This window comes from Coffea eugenioides, chromosome 10, assembly GCF_003713205.1.
Source record: "Coffea eugenioides isolate CCC68of chromosome 10, Ceug_1.0, whole genome shotgun sequence".
NCBI classification, from domain to species: domain Eukaryota; kingdom Viridiplantae; phylum Streptophyta; class Magnoliopsida; order Gentianales; family Rubiaceae; genus Coffea; species Coffea eugenioides.
Window position 1 is genome coordinate 36,511,108 of NC_040044.1, and position 16,354 is coordinate 36,527,461.

A 16,354-nucleotide genomic window follows, 5' to 3' on the forward strand; every position below is an offset into this window, starting at 1 on the left:
GGCAGGAGCGGTCATCAGACCGACCGCTCCTGAACTGTCTCCTCACAAAACCCAAATGTGAGGCGAGAAATATTCCACGTCAGGAAGCCTTCAACAGACCCCAAAAACGACGCCGTTCCAAAAAAAAATGTTTAGCCAAAACGGGAATATGACGGACCAAACGGAAGAGTTTCAATTTTGAAAATCAAGTTGAAAATTTGAATCAGCCGCACAAAACAAAACTGAGGGAAGAGAGGAGGCATCCTGCTGAAGGTAGGAATTGACAAAAAAGTGGGTGGAGAGAGTTGGGGTATGGTGTTGAGTGAATAAGGAAGAAAGCAAACAAAAAAGTAGAGAGCCGCACAAAACAAAACTGAGGGAAGAGAGGAGGCGTCCTGCTGAAGGTAGCAATTGACAGAAAAGTGGGTGGAGACAGTTGGGGTATAGTGTTGAGTGAATAAAGAAGAAAGCAAACAGTGCAGTAAGAGTGTTGTATGTATTTTGAAGCTGGGTATGAGAGTGTTGTATCCATTTTGAATGCATGCAAGGCAGGCGGCAAGGTAGAAGCAAACAGAGGAAATTCGTCATCTCACGAAGCCAGATTTTGTCGTGCAACTTAATAGCAGAAGCAACTGCGCTCTCCGAGTTCGGTGAAACATAAAGCGTATGGTGAAGACCAAGGTAACGTTACTGAATACAGTGTATTAAATGAGTAATATGTAGTTGGTCTATGCTCATCATGCAACCTTAGTTTACCCTTCTCCTGACCATACAGTGTGTATAAAATAGAGGCGTAGAGTTCATTGAGGTGAAGCAGAAGAAAAGACATATATGTAAATAATAAAAGGGTGTGCTTAGTGTTGTAAGTTAATTACATGATGTAAGAAATATATTACAATGAGTAGAAAATACTTGTTTGGCCCTCAAAATGTAGAAATAGTAGAAAATGCGCAATTGGCTTAGGCCCTTGTCATTAACGAATGACATAAGATCCAGTGAGTTAAAGAACTTAGAACCTAAATATAATCAGCAGAGTGGATATACATACAGTTAAAATAGACTTACATCGTGTGACCAATACATTACAGTCCATATAATTTAGTGTACATGGAGTTCTATTAGTACATAAATAATACCGTTGTCTTAAAGTAAAAGTAAAGTGATGTGATTCATTAATCATATTGATAAACGTAATAATAGAATTTGGTATACGAGTAATATATGATTCATAACACATTATGAATGGTAATATGCATTTATCTTGTCATTTATGTACATACAATTCATGAAGTGTTACAAATTATGGTGTTTGATGCATAATTGGTAGGAGCATAAATAATGAATTGCAGCAAATTGACAGAAGATAGGATCCCTGAGTTAGGAACGGAGTTTAACAGTGAAGAGGATGCGTACAAGTTTTACAACAAATATGCCTTTAAAATGGATTTTAGTAGACGCAAAGACTATCTGAATAAAGATAAAGACGGCGTGACCACGTATAGAAGATATAGTTGCTGCAAGGAAGGTGTGAAGCGCAAGTACGAAGGTGATGTGATGCCAAAGAGAACACGAGCGCTGACGAAGATGATCTGAATGTGGAGGAACATTATAAGATTAAATTTTAAATGAAATTGGAGAGGCAGTAGTCGCAAGAGGATTTAAAAAACGTACCAGTGGGAAGAGAAGTAAAGTGATGCGAAATTGGATCGATAAATTTGATAGATTAAAAAGAAAATCTAGATTGTCAAGAACTACACAGACTACGGTAAGGATCCAATAACTATGATGGTAAATATTTATGCTACAACAATGTTATCGTTATACGATTAACTAATCCATAAGTACCATTCACTATAAAATAACATTATTGTCGTGTCAATAATACAGGTTTCAGAATTGGAGTCGACATCGGTTTCATTTGATGAACACATGTTTATGGGATACCGTTCATCAACTGACTCAGTTTCGGTTAGTATAAAATGAGCATGGCTTTAACTTTTATTTGGATGTTTCTTACAGCACAATTAGTTATGATGATGTTACATTGTGTGATAATTTTGTTACGGCTGACATCCCTCATAATATACCCTTTTTGTCTATTTTATATAATTATTTGACCCATACAAAACTCGTAGACGCATTCGATAAGTTAGTCAGTGAATGGCCCTCCAAACACTGTTGCTCCCGAAATCGAGAAAAGTCCAACGGTATGCATATATTTAGTAGATAAAATAAGGTCCTTTTTTCGTATCGTAGAACTACTTTTTCTTTAATTGTAATGGTGGACACCCGAACGCTGTTGAAGTATGCATATTTTGTAGTTAACATATAATGCTTTAATGACATATTGTTTTGTATTATCCGAAAATTCACCGATTGGCTAATCAGGGGCCTCATAGAAGTGTTCCTACAGAATGGATGCATCCCAAATTTTCTATATTTTTCAAACATAACTCCGTTAGAGATATCTTAATGGTCTAAAATATTATTTTTTTTATAATGTCTAGTCCAATTTAACTTTGGAACTGAGCAATATAGGCATTGCTAATGAGTTGTTGACAGATGAATAATTATATTGTACAACGTAGGGGGAGCGTACAGCAATTTCAACACACTGTAATAAGAATGCATATCATGTATTTTCACCATCACCCCAGGTGACAAGATTTTATCATTATCCCATATATTTATGGTGTTTTGTTAATTGGATACTTCGACAGCGTATATCATTAACCGTATGTTTCATTAACTGTATTGACTGATTTGTCATCGTTACGTATTTCAGGAAAGAAATAACACCTATGGATTGCGACTAACTACTCACATCAACTCCACTCAGTTGCAGGTTGATGAATGATGTGTACCTACAATTTTTATGAATACAAAACAATTGGTTATTCCAAACAATTGAGTTCGTTGCTCTCCATCCCCAAGTTCACCTCATTTACTGATGTTCGTACTTGTCCAGAAAAGATATTACTCAGTTTCGATCGGTTCCGTATTGTAAGCTTGTTTTAATGTACAATCTCTCAATGAATTATACTTGTTGATTGTAATTCTAAAATTACTTCAAACATTAGGTGTCTCGCACCAGATTTGTGGTGTCTAGCACCAGATTTTTCAGACATTAGGTGTCTAACACCAGATTTTTCAGACATGAAGGTGTCTAGCACCAGATTTGTGGTGTTCGTGGACGAACATTTACTAAATGCAGTCATGTCGTCCCTACCAGGGAATGCTGCATATGTACGTTACAAGAAGTTAATGAACTGTTACAACTTATTGATGTGCTTGTACAGGCACCTTGTCATGTTCGTCTATGTTAAAACTTAGACATGTGACTTATAATTGTGTTAATGATGAGTATTACAGATAGTATTACAGGCACTTCAATAGGTATTACTCCTTTAGTATAGAAATGAAGTTATAATTGGCGTCTCGAATTGGTTCCACACGACCACATGCCAAGTAACAGTTTCGCAGAAGAACATGATATTTCGTTGGAACAACTAATTTGAAAGTGGGGTAACTAATATTTAAAATGCAACAAATAGTCATAACAAGATGTACAGATTGAGTTACAATGAGTTAGGTATATGTTACAATTCATTACAACTAATGAATTGGCAATCGGCAGCTTTTCATCTTCTCTAGTTAAAACTAGTGATTTTACAACTAATGATATTCTCCGATGTTACAACTAGTGATACTACAGTTAGTTAACGTCTGATGAACCTTTCCTCTTCTCTTGTTTGTGCAATTGCCCTTGGCACCAACAATAATTCCTCCCCTCGACACATTAAATTTCTTAGACACTTTATTAAATGTCTAATGAGAATATAGAGATGATCGTTTCGAACCCTACAACATTGCATGTAGCGAGGCCTTCTCGAACATCTCATTAAAATAGCGAGATCTTCCCAAACATCAAGAAAACCTGGATGCGTTTAATTGGCTCACAAGACTTGGTTTAAAACTGAACACTGTATTGATGAGGCTGTAATCCCTATTGTAGGGAGGTTGAAGATAACAAAAAATGAATCGAGTACACAGATCCATTGCCCCTTTAATAAGAAGAGAAATTGGAAGTGTGAAATTGAATAATAATACAAGCGAAAATGAAAGGGGGACAAACAAACTGGAGTCTTGTCTGTGTAAGGGATATACACTTGCAAGGGGGTCCTTTTATAGTCCACAATACCCTCTAATATGGTAAAATATCAGACCCCAACACATATGAGGCCAACTAGTACATCACGGGAATGGAATCTGTTTACTCACATGCAGCGCATGGATCATACAATCTTGTTAAGCTCAATAAACATAATATTTGGAAGTAGCAAGTTGATTATGTTACAAAGCTCGATGTTACAATCTTGAATGTAGTTACATTTTTATCATACAGGTTTACTGTCACATGTGCTGGTAGAATGTACTCGGCTGACTGTAGAACGGTGCTCTTCTTTGCTGTACGTGTAGACTTGTACTTTATCTCAATATCAAGGCCTCCTAAAAAGCGAAGAACATGTATTTCATATGATTTCATATCTATTGTTGTGTAACAAATTGTAAACCAATTTGTAACAGTTTTCAAATACACTGTAATTAACAGTCTTCAAACACCACTGTATTAATTTTTGAACACACTTTAACATTCCATTAACTATTTTGTAACAGTTTTCAAATACACTGTAACTTACCAATAACTATTTTGTAACACTCTTCAAACACACCATAACTTTTCAATAACTATTTTGTAACACTCTTCAAACACACTGTTGCTTCCTTGCTCAGTTGTTGTTATGGTGGCCCCTTGTTGGAATCCCTGACTGATGTTATCAGGCACGACTAATGAAGTATAAATTGGATTCTCCATGTCCATTACATCTTCATTCAGCTCTGGGAGTTCTCTGGCTTCAATATTTGTCCCCGTAATTGGATTGTCTTCTTCATATTGCGCTGCATTATGCTCTTCTTCTTCAGACCCTTTTGCATCAATTTCATTAGCATTATCATCTTCATCGTTGCCCTCTTTTACAGCAGATTGAAATTCCAGCTCTTCTTCGGTATCAGGAGTCGTGTGCATTGTATAGTCCTCCTATATAGATTTTTTTCCTTTGTCCAATGCTTCAGACCCAGAAGTGGAAGCTTTTGCTCTCATATGAGAACACAGCATTTCTGTAATCTTTAATATCCTTCATTGGTTATTAACAGCAATTTTATACAACTCGTTTAACTCAGCCTGCAGTTACATCACGACATTACCAATCCATAAATGAGCCACATGCTTCAAGATTGGAAAATAGTACAGGTATATACAGTAAAACTACATCTTAATGACAGTTCTTAATTTAACATTTGTACTACTGGCATAGGTTTTATAACAGTAAGTTCTATGGCAATAAATAAAATGGTCACAACGAAGATTGAATTTTCATTGGCAACTATCAAACATGATGTCCAACCACAACAATTACTATACTAGTAATCTTCTTTTCACAATTTATTTGCCACCGTGCAAAGTTTCTTGTTAATTATGCCTAATTTAGTCATATCATAATCTATTCTCCTACTTGTCAAGATTGATGCAATCAATTTCTCCTTTATTTATCACGGTATTCAACAATACGAATAAAGTAACAAATCCGTGGAACAATTTCAATGTATGTTCAGCCAATTTTACATAACACTTCTAATACTGTCATTACTGAATCACTGCGTGTAACAATTATCCAACATGATGTGCACCCACAATAACTAACAAGATTCGTAACCGTTTTCCCACACTGAGTATGCCAAACTTCACAATTTGTTATTTCTTCTGCCACATATTGTCAAATTATAACCTACTCTCTTACTTATTCAGTTCCATGCAATAAACTTGTCTATCTAAGTATTGTGCTAGTATACAATTCTAGTGGAGTGACAATCACATTCTTGCAATTTCATCATTTGTTGGGGCAATTTTACATACCATTCTGAAGGTGTTACTAGTGACTCATTGCATAAATGATTTGTCCAATATGATGTGTAAACACAATACCTATCAAGACTTATAAACTTGTTTCCACATTGAGTATGCCAAACTGTACAGTTTGACATACTTCTACCTGCTACTGTCAAATTATAATCTTCTCTCCTACTTAGCGTATTATAATCTTCTCTCCTACGGCGCCCTTAAATGAAATATTTTGTAACCATTTCACTTCACTTTGTATGTCTCCGTCAACAGTATGTACCATCTTAGAAGCTCATATCATGTTTAATCTCCACTCAATCACTGTTATGTAACAAAACCTACACCAATTTCACGCACAATAACCATAACAACCCCCAACCCATGCATGCAATTTTGCAAGCACTTGGTGTGCAAAATTTTCAGTACCTTTCTTTCCCCGTGTTGGTAATTATAATATCTATTATGTGCAACCGAAGGTTCCAATATATTATCCATTTTTCATTGTATTAAACAATTACTTCAACCAAAACTGCAACAAGTATAATCAGCCATTTGTTCACAACTATGTATACGACAAAAGATAACTACAAGTCAAATCGATCCACAATTTATCTGATACTATTGATGTTTTCTTACCTGTGTTTCTTCTGTTTTATCTTTTCTCCGGATCTCCCAACCTTGTACTCCACAATTCCCGTTCACCTTCTCAAGCCTTTTGATATTTGAGTATCAATCCTAAACTCTCTCCTTCTGCCATTACTTATTACTTCTCCTCACCCTGATTTTCCTTCGCAGCCACTCTATTTCTACTACTTCTTGCTATCCCTTGTATACTACCTGGCAATTTCTAATTCTGCAATGTTATTTTGCCTTTGCTTTTCTTTCTTGCTCTGTTTTGTAGAATTTTGCATTAATGAATATGAACAATTATTTTGGAGGGAGCGCAACTTAGCTTTTCATTTGGAGGATTCATTTGGGCGGTAACGGACCAACACTTCATGAAACGGTCCGTCAACTCTTTTTCTTTTTATTTTTCCCGTTTCTCCTCAACACGGCATCGTTCTAGCCCTACTGAAGCCTTCTTGACCTGGCTTATTGTGGTCCATTTGTTGGGTCTTGTGAGGAAACCGTTCAGGAGCGGTCGGCCTGATGACCGCTCCTGCCCCGTATCCCTGCTTGAGAACGTTCCAAGTCAAACAGTACTTCTCCTACTTTCAACCTAATCTTAATCATAACGCCTCTACAGCCACTCCTTTTTTTTTTATCTCTCTTTCAACCTGCAACCTAAAATCTACGGAAAAAAAAAAGCAAAACATGCAAGAAAAATCCTAAATCTAAAAAAGAAATAGCAAAATATGCAAGACAAAATAAATATAATTAGAGGAATGGCAATTTTTAGTTGATCTGATCGTGGTTGAATTGTTTAGACTTATTTTATCATCTAAAAGATATGTATCCTTTATTTTTCTAAATTGTTTTGTGGCTGATTTATTTGGTTCATACATTTTCTTGATGTTGGTTTGTCTTGTACGGTTCTGGTCTTTCTTTCTGTGTCTCTGATTGATTAAATCAATGATTTGTATGTGTTTTTGTCATATCTATCCTGAGTTGAGAGTATTTCATTGGCAATATTTCTTGGACTTTTTTCCTCCCTTAATTAGGATAATTTGTGTTCGAGGTGATTTTTGGTAGGTTTGTTGGGTGTTGATGTGCTAAGGAAAAAAGGGAGCAAATTTCGTTATTCATGAATATGAAGATGAGCTCTTGTTGTATGCTTGCAGCTTTATTATGTTCCTAGCTGCTTGTGGTTTTCTTTTTTCTATCATTTATGTGCATTCTGATGTGAATTAATGGTTTTTATTATGATTTAATAAAATAACCTGTAGTGTACGGAGAAAGGTGACATATTTAGATTAGTGGTATTTGAAACTCATCCTTTGTAATGAGTATGAAGGCAATATCTGTCTCTCAGGTTAAGTGCTGGGGATTCATAGTGATGCCGATTGAGCTGTTGGAGGCATATAAAAAGAGGTGTTGTTGGATGCATACATCTCTGTTTGGATTCAAAAATTAGTTTTTTAAATACTATAAAAATTTTTAAAAAGTACTCTAAAAGGTATTCTGAAAAGTAGTCTAAATTTTTTTTAATGTTTAAAAAATATCCCAAAATATATTCTAAAAACTCTACTACTCTTAAATATTTCAAAATATATTCTAAAAATATTCCAAAATATAGTCTAAAAACTAGTCTACAGTAAAATTTTTCAAAAATATCCCCAGAAACAACTAATCCAAACAGAGGCAATTAGTTTGTGAAATGTTTCTCTCTTTTTTTCCGTTCTTTTCCTATATTGAGTTTATGAATTGTATATAGGTTTCCTCCCCTCCCTTCCCCTACCCCTGACAAGTTGCCGATACCTGTGTAATAATAAAATAAACCTAGTTGCCAATTAAAATAATTAAAACCCAATTCTGAGTACTGGAGCAGGGACTCTAGGTGTGCATTGGGTTACTTGATTCACCCTGTTTCCGAAGAGTTTACTTAACCCGATATATCAAAATGGGATTGCTTATTCACAATGAATTATTGATTTCTAAACAGGACAAGTAGGGTCGTATCCTCAGGGACTGGAAAAAATTCGTTTCTTTTCAAATCCACAGTAACAAGGGGGTATTTTTGTATAAACGATGACAATCAAAGGAGTTCAATTAAAAATAAATAACTAACTAATAATTAAATGACAATTCACTAAAATTAGAGTAATAATAATTAAAGGTCTAGCCAAGAAATACTTCAACAATGGTTCACCTAATTGATCATCGATGCAAAGGCAATTTCAATTATTTATTAATAAATAGATTATAACTGCCAAATAAGCGATGACAGTTAACCCCTCCTTACTGTTGGTGATTAAGGTACGCCCGTTAATCACTACTCTAATTGAGAAATAATTCTAGGTACGCCCGTAAGATTTAATTTTTCAATTGTTTTACGTACTAGAGGAGCCCTATTCTAACCAAATAACACACTACCAGAGTTATTTTAAATTAGCCCGCGTATCCCCCTGATACAAATCTAATCATGCCAGTTGTCACTAATTCAGAGCAATTAAACAATTACGGATCTAATGCCCTAATTGATAATAGATTACCAAATTAACTAATTATCCGGATCCAAGACAATCAATTAATTAAATAATATAAGTACTGCAATCAAGAAATATGCGAATACCAATAAATAAAAGGAAAAGATAAAATTAAATCGATCTCATAATTTTTAAGTAAACTAAAGCCTACATTGTTCCTTGACTAGAGTGAGGAAATTAGTTCATATTTGATGCAAAAAATCCACACACAATTGAAGAGAAGGCAGAAGCCATCGTCCTTCGAAATTGGGAAAATTCAAATGCGTCCGAATATGGAAAAGATGGCAAAGCTACAAAAGGTAATTGATTGTTTTCACTTCGTCTGGCATACGAAGAAGGAAAAGAGACTGCTAAAAGCTCAAAGGTAGTAAAAAGTTCTCCCAATTTTGCTCCTGACATGCGTGGAAAAAAAACTACTAAGAAAAAATGAAAGTTGAAAAGTCAAAAGCAAAGCTCAAAGGATAGTGCTCATTCTCTGTTCCTAATTCTAATTTCTATCTAATGCCTCCTACTGTGCGGCGGCTCCCAGGAAAAAGAAGATTTAGCCGTCCTCTCCTCTTCAGCAATTACCAAAATGGGCAAAAGCTTTCCTTTGCCAACAATGCCCCTAGGATAAGCTCTGTTACTTGGACTCCTTTTCTGGCACTTGTTATTATATTTTTATTCTACTCCCTGAAATAAATACAAAATACTAAAAATGAGTAAAATCCAACAATTAATCCACATCAGGTCAGGTAATAGGGAAAATTAATAATAAAATAAATGATAAAATTTCAACCTATCAATCCCTTTTTTCAATATCCCTCTTTTTCCCTTTGCGTTGGTTTAGTTTAAAGAGACTAATATGCCTATGTCACTTCATAAACCTTTCTAGCAAAGGCAATTATGTTGCTAATCGTGAACTAATTCCAGACACAAGCATAGATTAATCTGCTATTTTTGCTTAATATAGATATTTTATGGTGAAAAAGATGCAAATATGTCAATGCTCAACTCCTCATTCTTTTTCCTACTTAGTTTTCAATATGTATGCTTTCATTTACTTCTACAGATTCATAAGCGGTGCATTTCGATTGAGGGATTTGGATGGATTTGGATTTCAAATCCTCCTCCAAATTTCTCAACTTATTTGGATACCTTAAGAAAGATTTGGATTTGAAATCCATGAACATTTAGGATGTTCATGGATAACCTTGTATTTAGGGTGGCTTGACATGTTTCTGAGAGTTTATGTTGACGAAGGGCATGGGCTTTGCATCGGCAAAAACTGAGCGGAGACTCTTCCTTGTTTTTTCGGCCAATAATACTGCTGTTCCAAGCCCTACGCACCTAGTTAATTGAAAGCTCCAAAATCCATTATCAGAAGTTGGAGTTTTCAAATTATGGTAGCTAATTCGGCTAGTAATAGTAGCAGCAGAGAGATGACTTTGAGGCTGAGAGCCATGCAGCGGGGGTAAATTGAATCATAGATCTAAATAGATTATTTGTCTTTGTAGAATGACCTTTTTTATGTTCTTGATGAAAGTTTTCAAAGACTAAATTGACTATGAAATGAAAGACGCAGGAAACAAAAACAAAATGAATATTGAAGGATTTAGCCTCCTCATATTTCATCATACTTTTTTGAGCAATAGATTTAAGGGTTATTTTTTTAATAATAAAAGCAGCAATAGATTTAAGGCTAATGAGACTTTCATCAATTTGCTTTTTGGAATTATATCAAAACAAACATATGGTCTTTATATGTAATGATGAGAAGCATATTGGTCGCTCTTATTAAAGAGGTCAAAGGAAGTGTCTTTCAAGTGTAAATTGAGAAAAGCTTAGAATCAACAATCCATTTCATTCCCTTCATAATTGCTAAAAGTACTAAGAGAATAAAGACAATTGACAGGCCGAACCTGTGCAATAATAATTACCTACTCAAGAGAAATACAGATTTTGTATATAGCGGTGAGTAGGGTCGAATCCACAGGGATTGGGGATAATTCGTTTCTTCTAGAGTTCAAAGTATGGGGGGTTTTAGGATTAAATGCTTATGAATTGCTAACTAAATAAATTAAATGTGCAAAATAATTAATTGGGAGAAATAATCAGGGAAACTCTAGCCAAGAGTACACTTCAGAAATGGTTCATGCACTGATCATCGATTCATAGATAATTCCACATTTATTAATAGATTGGTTATAGTTGTCATACACGCGATAAACAACCAACCTTTCCTTACTTTCTCGATAGTTTAGGTACTACCGTTAACTATTTCTCTAACCCAAAAATAACCCTAAATACGACCGTAGAATTTAATTCCTAGATTGCATTAAGAATTAGAAATGTCCAATCCTAACTAACAAACATGATATGAGGGTTTGTTTAAATTAGATCGTATGTTTTCCTGACATAAATCCAATTATGCCAGTTGCTACAGGGATAGAGATAACGAGCAATTACGGATTCAATTACCCCTATTTAGCAAAATAGCCTATATGAGTAATTAATTATTGCGCACTAATCAATCATACACCAGAGCTATAACAATTGAAAGCAGGAAGCATATAAATACCAATAAATGAGGAAGCGATTAAAATAAATTCGATCTCACAGTAATTGCAGAACCAAATCTTCAGTTGTCTTCTTGACTAGAAGTATAAAATTAGTTCTCCATTAATGGAGAACAAGCCATGCAAATAATTGTTCCAAGCTTTTCCCTTGTTTTTCCTCCCAAAAGTCGGCTAAAAGGAAAAAGTAGAAGACAAAGAAAAACCACTCTGCCGGCCGTCCCTCTCAATTCCTCTATTTTAGCTTCCTAAGGAAAAACTAAAACTTATCATTACGCGGGATCCGGCTTTCTTGTCTCTAGCAAAAAAGATCATGAATTGATGTCTCACGAATCTTTTCTCAATTACCTCATTGATTGGTTTTTTACTACCAATCCAACTCCTAAAAAGATTTCTATTACAAATCAATTTCCTTCAACTTTCCTTTTCCTTGAGAATGATCCCCGAAATAAGGAGAGTCCTGGCAGCTAACAAATTAGGAAGTTGACTCGGATTGAGAGACTGTCCAATATCAATCCCGTCTTTCTGGCCTTGAATGTAGGTCCCGAATGTACCACCATCAAATTAACTGAAAAATTATCACTTTTAATTACGTTTTGGTCCTTTTCCTACAATTAGCACTATTAACCAAATATAAGTAGAATCAATCAATTAAAATAATATTTGGCTAAAATCAAAGGAAAAAATAATTATAAATTTAGCAACAAATTATGACCTATCAATTTTTCCCACACCTAAACCATGCTTGTCCTCAAGCATGAGAACAACACATCAAGCAATCAAATTCAAACAATGGCTATTATTCAAATCTTCTATTGCCAAGATACAATTAAAACATATGTCAAGTATTAGTGGCAATTTCAAGAAATATCTCTCCAGTTAGTTTTCAAGATCAATGACTCTTTCAATTTATGACCAACTAATCTGGTTAGTAACTCTCATCATCTTACCATGTTTGGCAATGATCTGTGTGCTTAAGATTTTATTACGCTATCTAAATTTTAAGACAGTAACTATTGGACTGATGAGGATTACACGCATGTACAACTAGAATCACTTAACCTTACGTTAAGGAATTAATAATTTGGCAACACCTTTTAAAAAATTAATGATTTGACAAATCTAAAAACTAATGTTTTGATGTACACTTCTTTATCTCAACTGTACACGATGCATTTTGTATTGTAGGGTGAATCTCAACCCTGATAACATAAATAATTCCAGCCATATTTCTTACTTTTTGTAGCATTATCTCTCTATTTAAGTGGATAGAAGTAACATTAATATCTGTACATGCTTTTATTATTAAAATATTATTTATCACAAATTTGGGGCATGACAAAGTTGATCTTTTCTGGATATGTATCTGACTAGAAGTAATGTTGATCTATTCTTTGCTCAGTGAGGGAATATCCAAAATCAGAGCAAAGGTATACATTTTGCCTAAACTATTCTTTCTTAGAGTTGATATATTTGAAATTCAGCATCTGATTTCAACTTACAAGAGTAAACACTCTTGTGAGTTTGTGTGAAAGCTGTCCCAGGCATTAACTAAAATAGGTAAGAATGTAAGTCTAATGTCTGACTGATTAGACCTGTGTCAAAGTAGTAGTTCAAGGCAAAGATCACCATTCACAATGGCTGCTTGCTGCTGTTGTTGTCACACGATCGGGGCCTGTTGTTGTTGCTGTTGCCCTCTATGTGCACAAGCTCGTTCCTGAGCAGCGGCAGCCCTAGTTGTAGCAGCTTTCTCCTATTATTAAGAGGACAATAATTGCTTAGTTTTAGCAATTGATTCTGAGGTTTCTTTGGCTAAGTTACTATACGATTTGCCCCACCATTTTACACTTCTTGGTGTGTTCTACCGCCTCAGTCAAAGAGATCGCATACTCTTGGTTGCAGTGGCTGCAGGCAAATGCGATTTTTTTGGTCTCTATCACACCTTTTTGGTTTCCTAGAAACTGTATGAAACTTCGGCATTTTCAAAGTTACTCTGAAAACACAAATACATCAGAAAGTTTTGAGAAATCATTGGGACTATTCGTGATATCAATTAAACTAAGAATAATAAAGATAGAGCTTATCACAAGTCATTTGGATTCAAAAGGTGCACTTCTAATTCAAGATTACATGGGCAAATACTCTGATACGTAATCGCATTGGGCAAATACTCTGAATGTGTAATCTCGCATTTGGCAAATACAGGAGAAGAATCGTATTGATTTGCAAACACAAGAATCATATTGAATTACAATCACGGTAAGAGAATTAAATTAGAAGGTTACCTTTGAATTCTAATTTAAAACTTCCTCAATGAATCATATGTATTTTCAATAACGGTAAGAGAATTAAATTAGAAGGTTACCTCTTATTCATCCTTGAATTAATGTGGGACCCCATAATTAAAACAGAAAGCTGTTGCAGGATGAAATCTCGGAAACAACCTTTTGTATCAACAATACCTCTGTGGTCAAACATGGGTAAAACTGTACTTGAGAACGTTCCAAGTCAAACAGTACTTCTCCTACGTTCAACCTAATCTTAATCATAATGCCTCTGCAGCCACTTCTTTTTTTTTTATCTCTCTTTCAACCTGCAACCTAAATCAAGGGGGAAAAAAGCAAAATATGCAAGAAAAATCCTAAATCTAAAAACAATAGCAAAATATGCAAGAGAAAATAAATATAATTAGATGAATGGCAATTTTTAGTTGATCTGATCATGGTTGAATTGGTTAGACTTGTTTTATCATCTAAAAGGTATGTATCCTTTATTTTTCTAAACTGTTCTGTGGCTGATTTATTTTGTTCATACGTTTTCTTGATGTTGGTATGTCTTGTACGGTTCTGGTCTTTCTTTCTATGTCTCTGATTGATTGAATTTATGATTTGTATGTGTTTTTGTCAGATCTATCCTGAGTTGAGAGTATTTCATTGGCAATATTTCTTGGACTTTTTTCCTCCCTTAATTAGGATAATTTGTGTTCGAGATGATTTTTGGTAGGTTTGTTGGGTGTTGATGTGCTAAGGAAAAAAGGGAGCAAATTTCGTTATTCATGAATATGAAGATGAGCTCTTGTTGGCTTAGAGTAATATGCTTGCAGCTTTATTCTATTACTGGTTGCTTGTGGTTTTCTTCTTTCTATCATTTATGTGCATTCTGATGTGAAATTGATGGTTTTTATTACGATTTAATAAAATACCCTGTTGTGTACCAGGAAAGGTGACTTATATTTAGATTAGTGGTATTTGAAACTCATCCTTTGTAATGAGTATGAAGGCAATTTCTCTCTCAGGTTAAGTGCTGGGGATTCATAGTGATGCCAATTGAGCTGTTGGAGGCATATAAAAAGAGGTGCTGTTGGATGCATACATCTTTGTTCGGATGCATACATCTCTGTTTGGATCTCATCCATTTGGATTAGCTGTTTTGAGGGTGTTTTTGAAAAATTTTACTATAACAGAGTTTTTATAGTATATTTTGGGATATTTAAGAGTAGAAGAGTTTTTAAAATATATTTTGGGATATTTTTTAAACATTAAAAAAATTTTAGACTATTTTTTAGAGTACTTTTGAAATGAAAAACTAGTTTTTGAAAAACAGTCAAATCCAAACAGAGAGAGTGTGATTAGCACTTGTCTTCAGCATTTAGGGATATAGTTGGCCTATCATATCATAGTTTTAAGAAAACTCGTTAATTTAGTCTCTTATGTTATAATTGTTTGACTAAATATGTAGAATTCGACAAAGTCCATGATATAAACCGGAAACTTGTCGAATATCATCTACTAATATATATATATATACACATATATATGATATGTAAATTATTAGTTACATATAACTTAATTATATCTTTTTTTTTTTTGGTATAAGTGGGAAGTTTTGAACCCCGGACCTCTCGCTTACAAAACCATTGAATTGATGTCTTAAGTTTGTAAAAATTAGTTAAGTAGTAAAATTATTTAACCAAAGTTGCAACAACAGTAAAGTTTGAAGCACAAGTACCAGAATGCTTGGTCGCTAAGCAAGAAAAATCTGCAAGCCAAATATATAAAGAAACCAGAAATTGAATACTATCTATCAATTGCTTGCGATTTTTGACATATTGTACATCAAAGCCTCATGTATTTTTCATCCAAGTATAGACATAATCTGCAAGTACCACAAAAGCTTTGAGGGAAAAAAAATGAAAAAGTGGCAAAGGTTTAAAAGAATACCTCAAGCAGTGAATAAGGTCTCTGAATTCCAAATCTTTTAGAAATAAGATCAATAAGTAGTTTCCTCCAAAAAACTAGTGAGATAGAAAGCTGTGAACACGAGCTATTCAGTTTGGTGGATAATCGAATAATCAGAGAGGAAGGGAATAGGTGGGTTATGGAACGAGCAAAATTTTTGCCCCACCGCCTACTTCTGGCCTGATATATCAATGGAGCGACGATATTTCCCTGAACCTCTTCTTCGAATGTCACATTGTAAAGGCCACAGGAGTTGCTAAAAATTACTCTATAACCGGTCCATGTCTATTATATCCAGCTCAACTCACCGGCAAAATTGCTTGGACACCTGGCAAAGAAAGCCAAGAAAAGAATGAACTCACCGCCAAAATTGCTTGGACACCTGGTAAAGAAAGCCAAGAAAAGAATGAGAGGAAACAAGGCTGAAATTGCTTACCGCCAAGATTGCCCCAATCCAAGAATAGCAGGTGGACAGCA

At 34.7% G+C, this 16,354-nt stretch overlaps 1 protein-coding gene across 1 annotated transcript; it reads left to right on the plus strand.

Moving 5' to 3' along the window:
* Positions 1–1,317: 1,317 nt before the first annotated feature.
* Positions 1,318–2,836, plus strand: LOC113750789 (protein FAR1-RELATED SEQUENCE 5-like). The gene is made up of 3 exons (XM_027294732.1): positions 1,318–1,530; positions 1,867–1,947; positions 2,765–2,836. Exons 1-3 carry the CDS (start codon positions 1,318–1,320, stop codon positions 2,834–2,836), a joined length of 366 nt encoding a protein of 121 aa, XP_027150533.1.
* Positions 2,837–16,354: the final 13,518 nt, after the last annotated feature.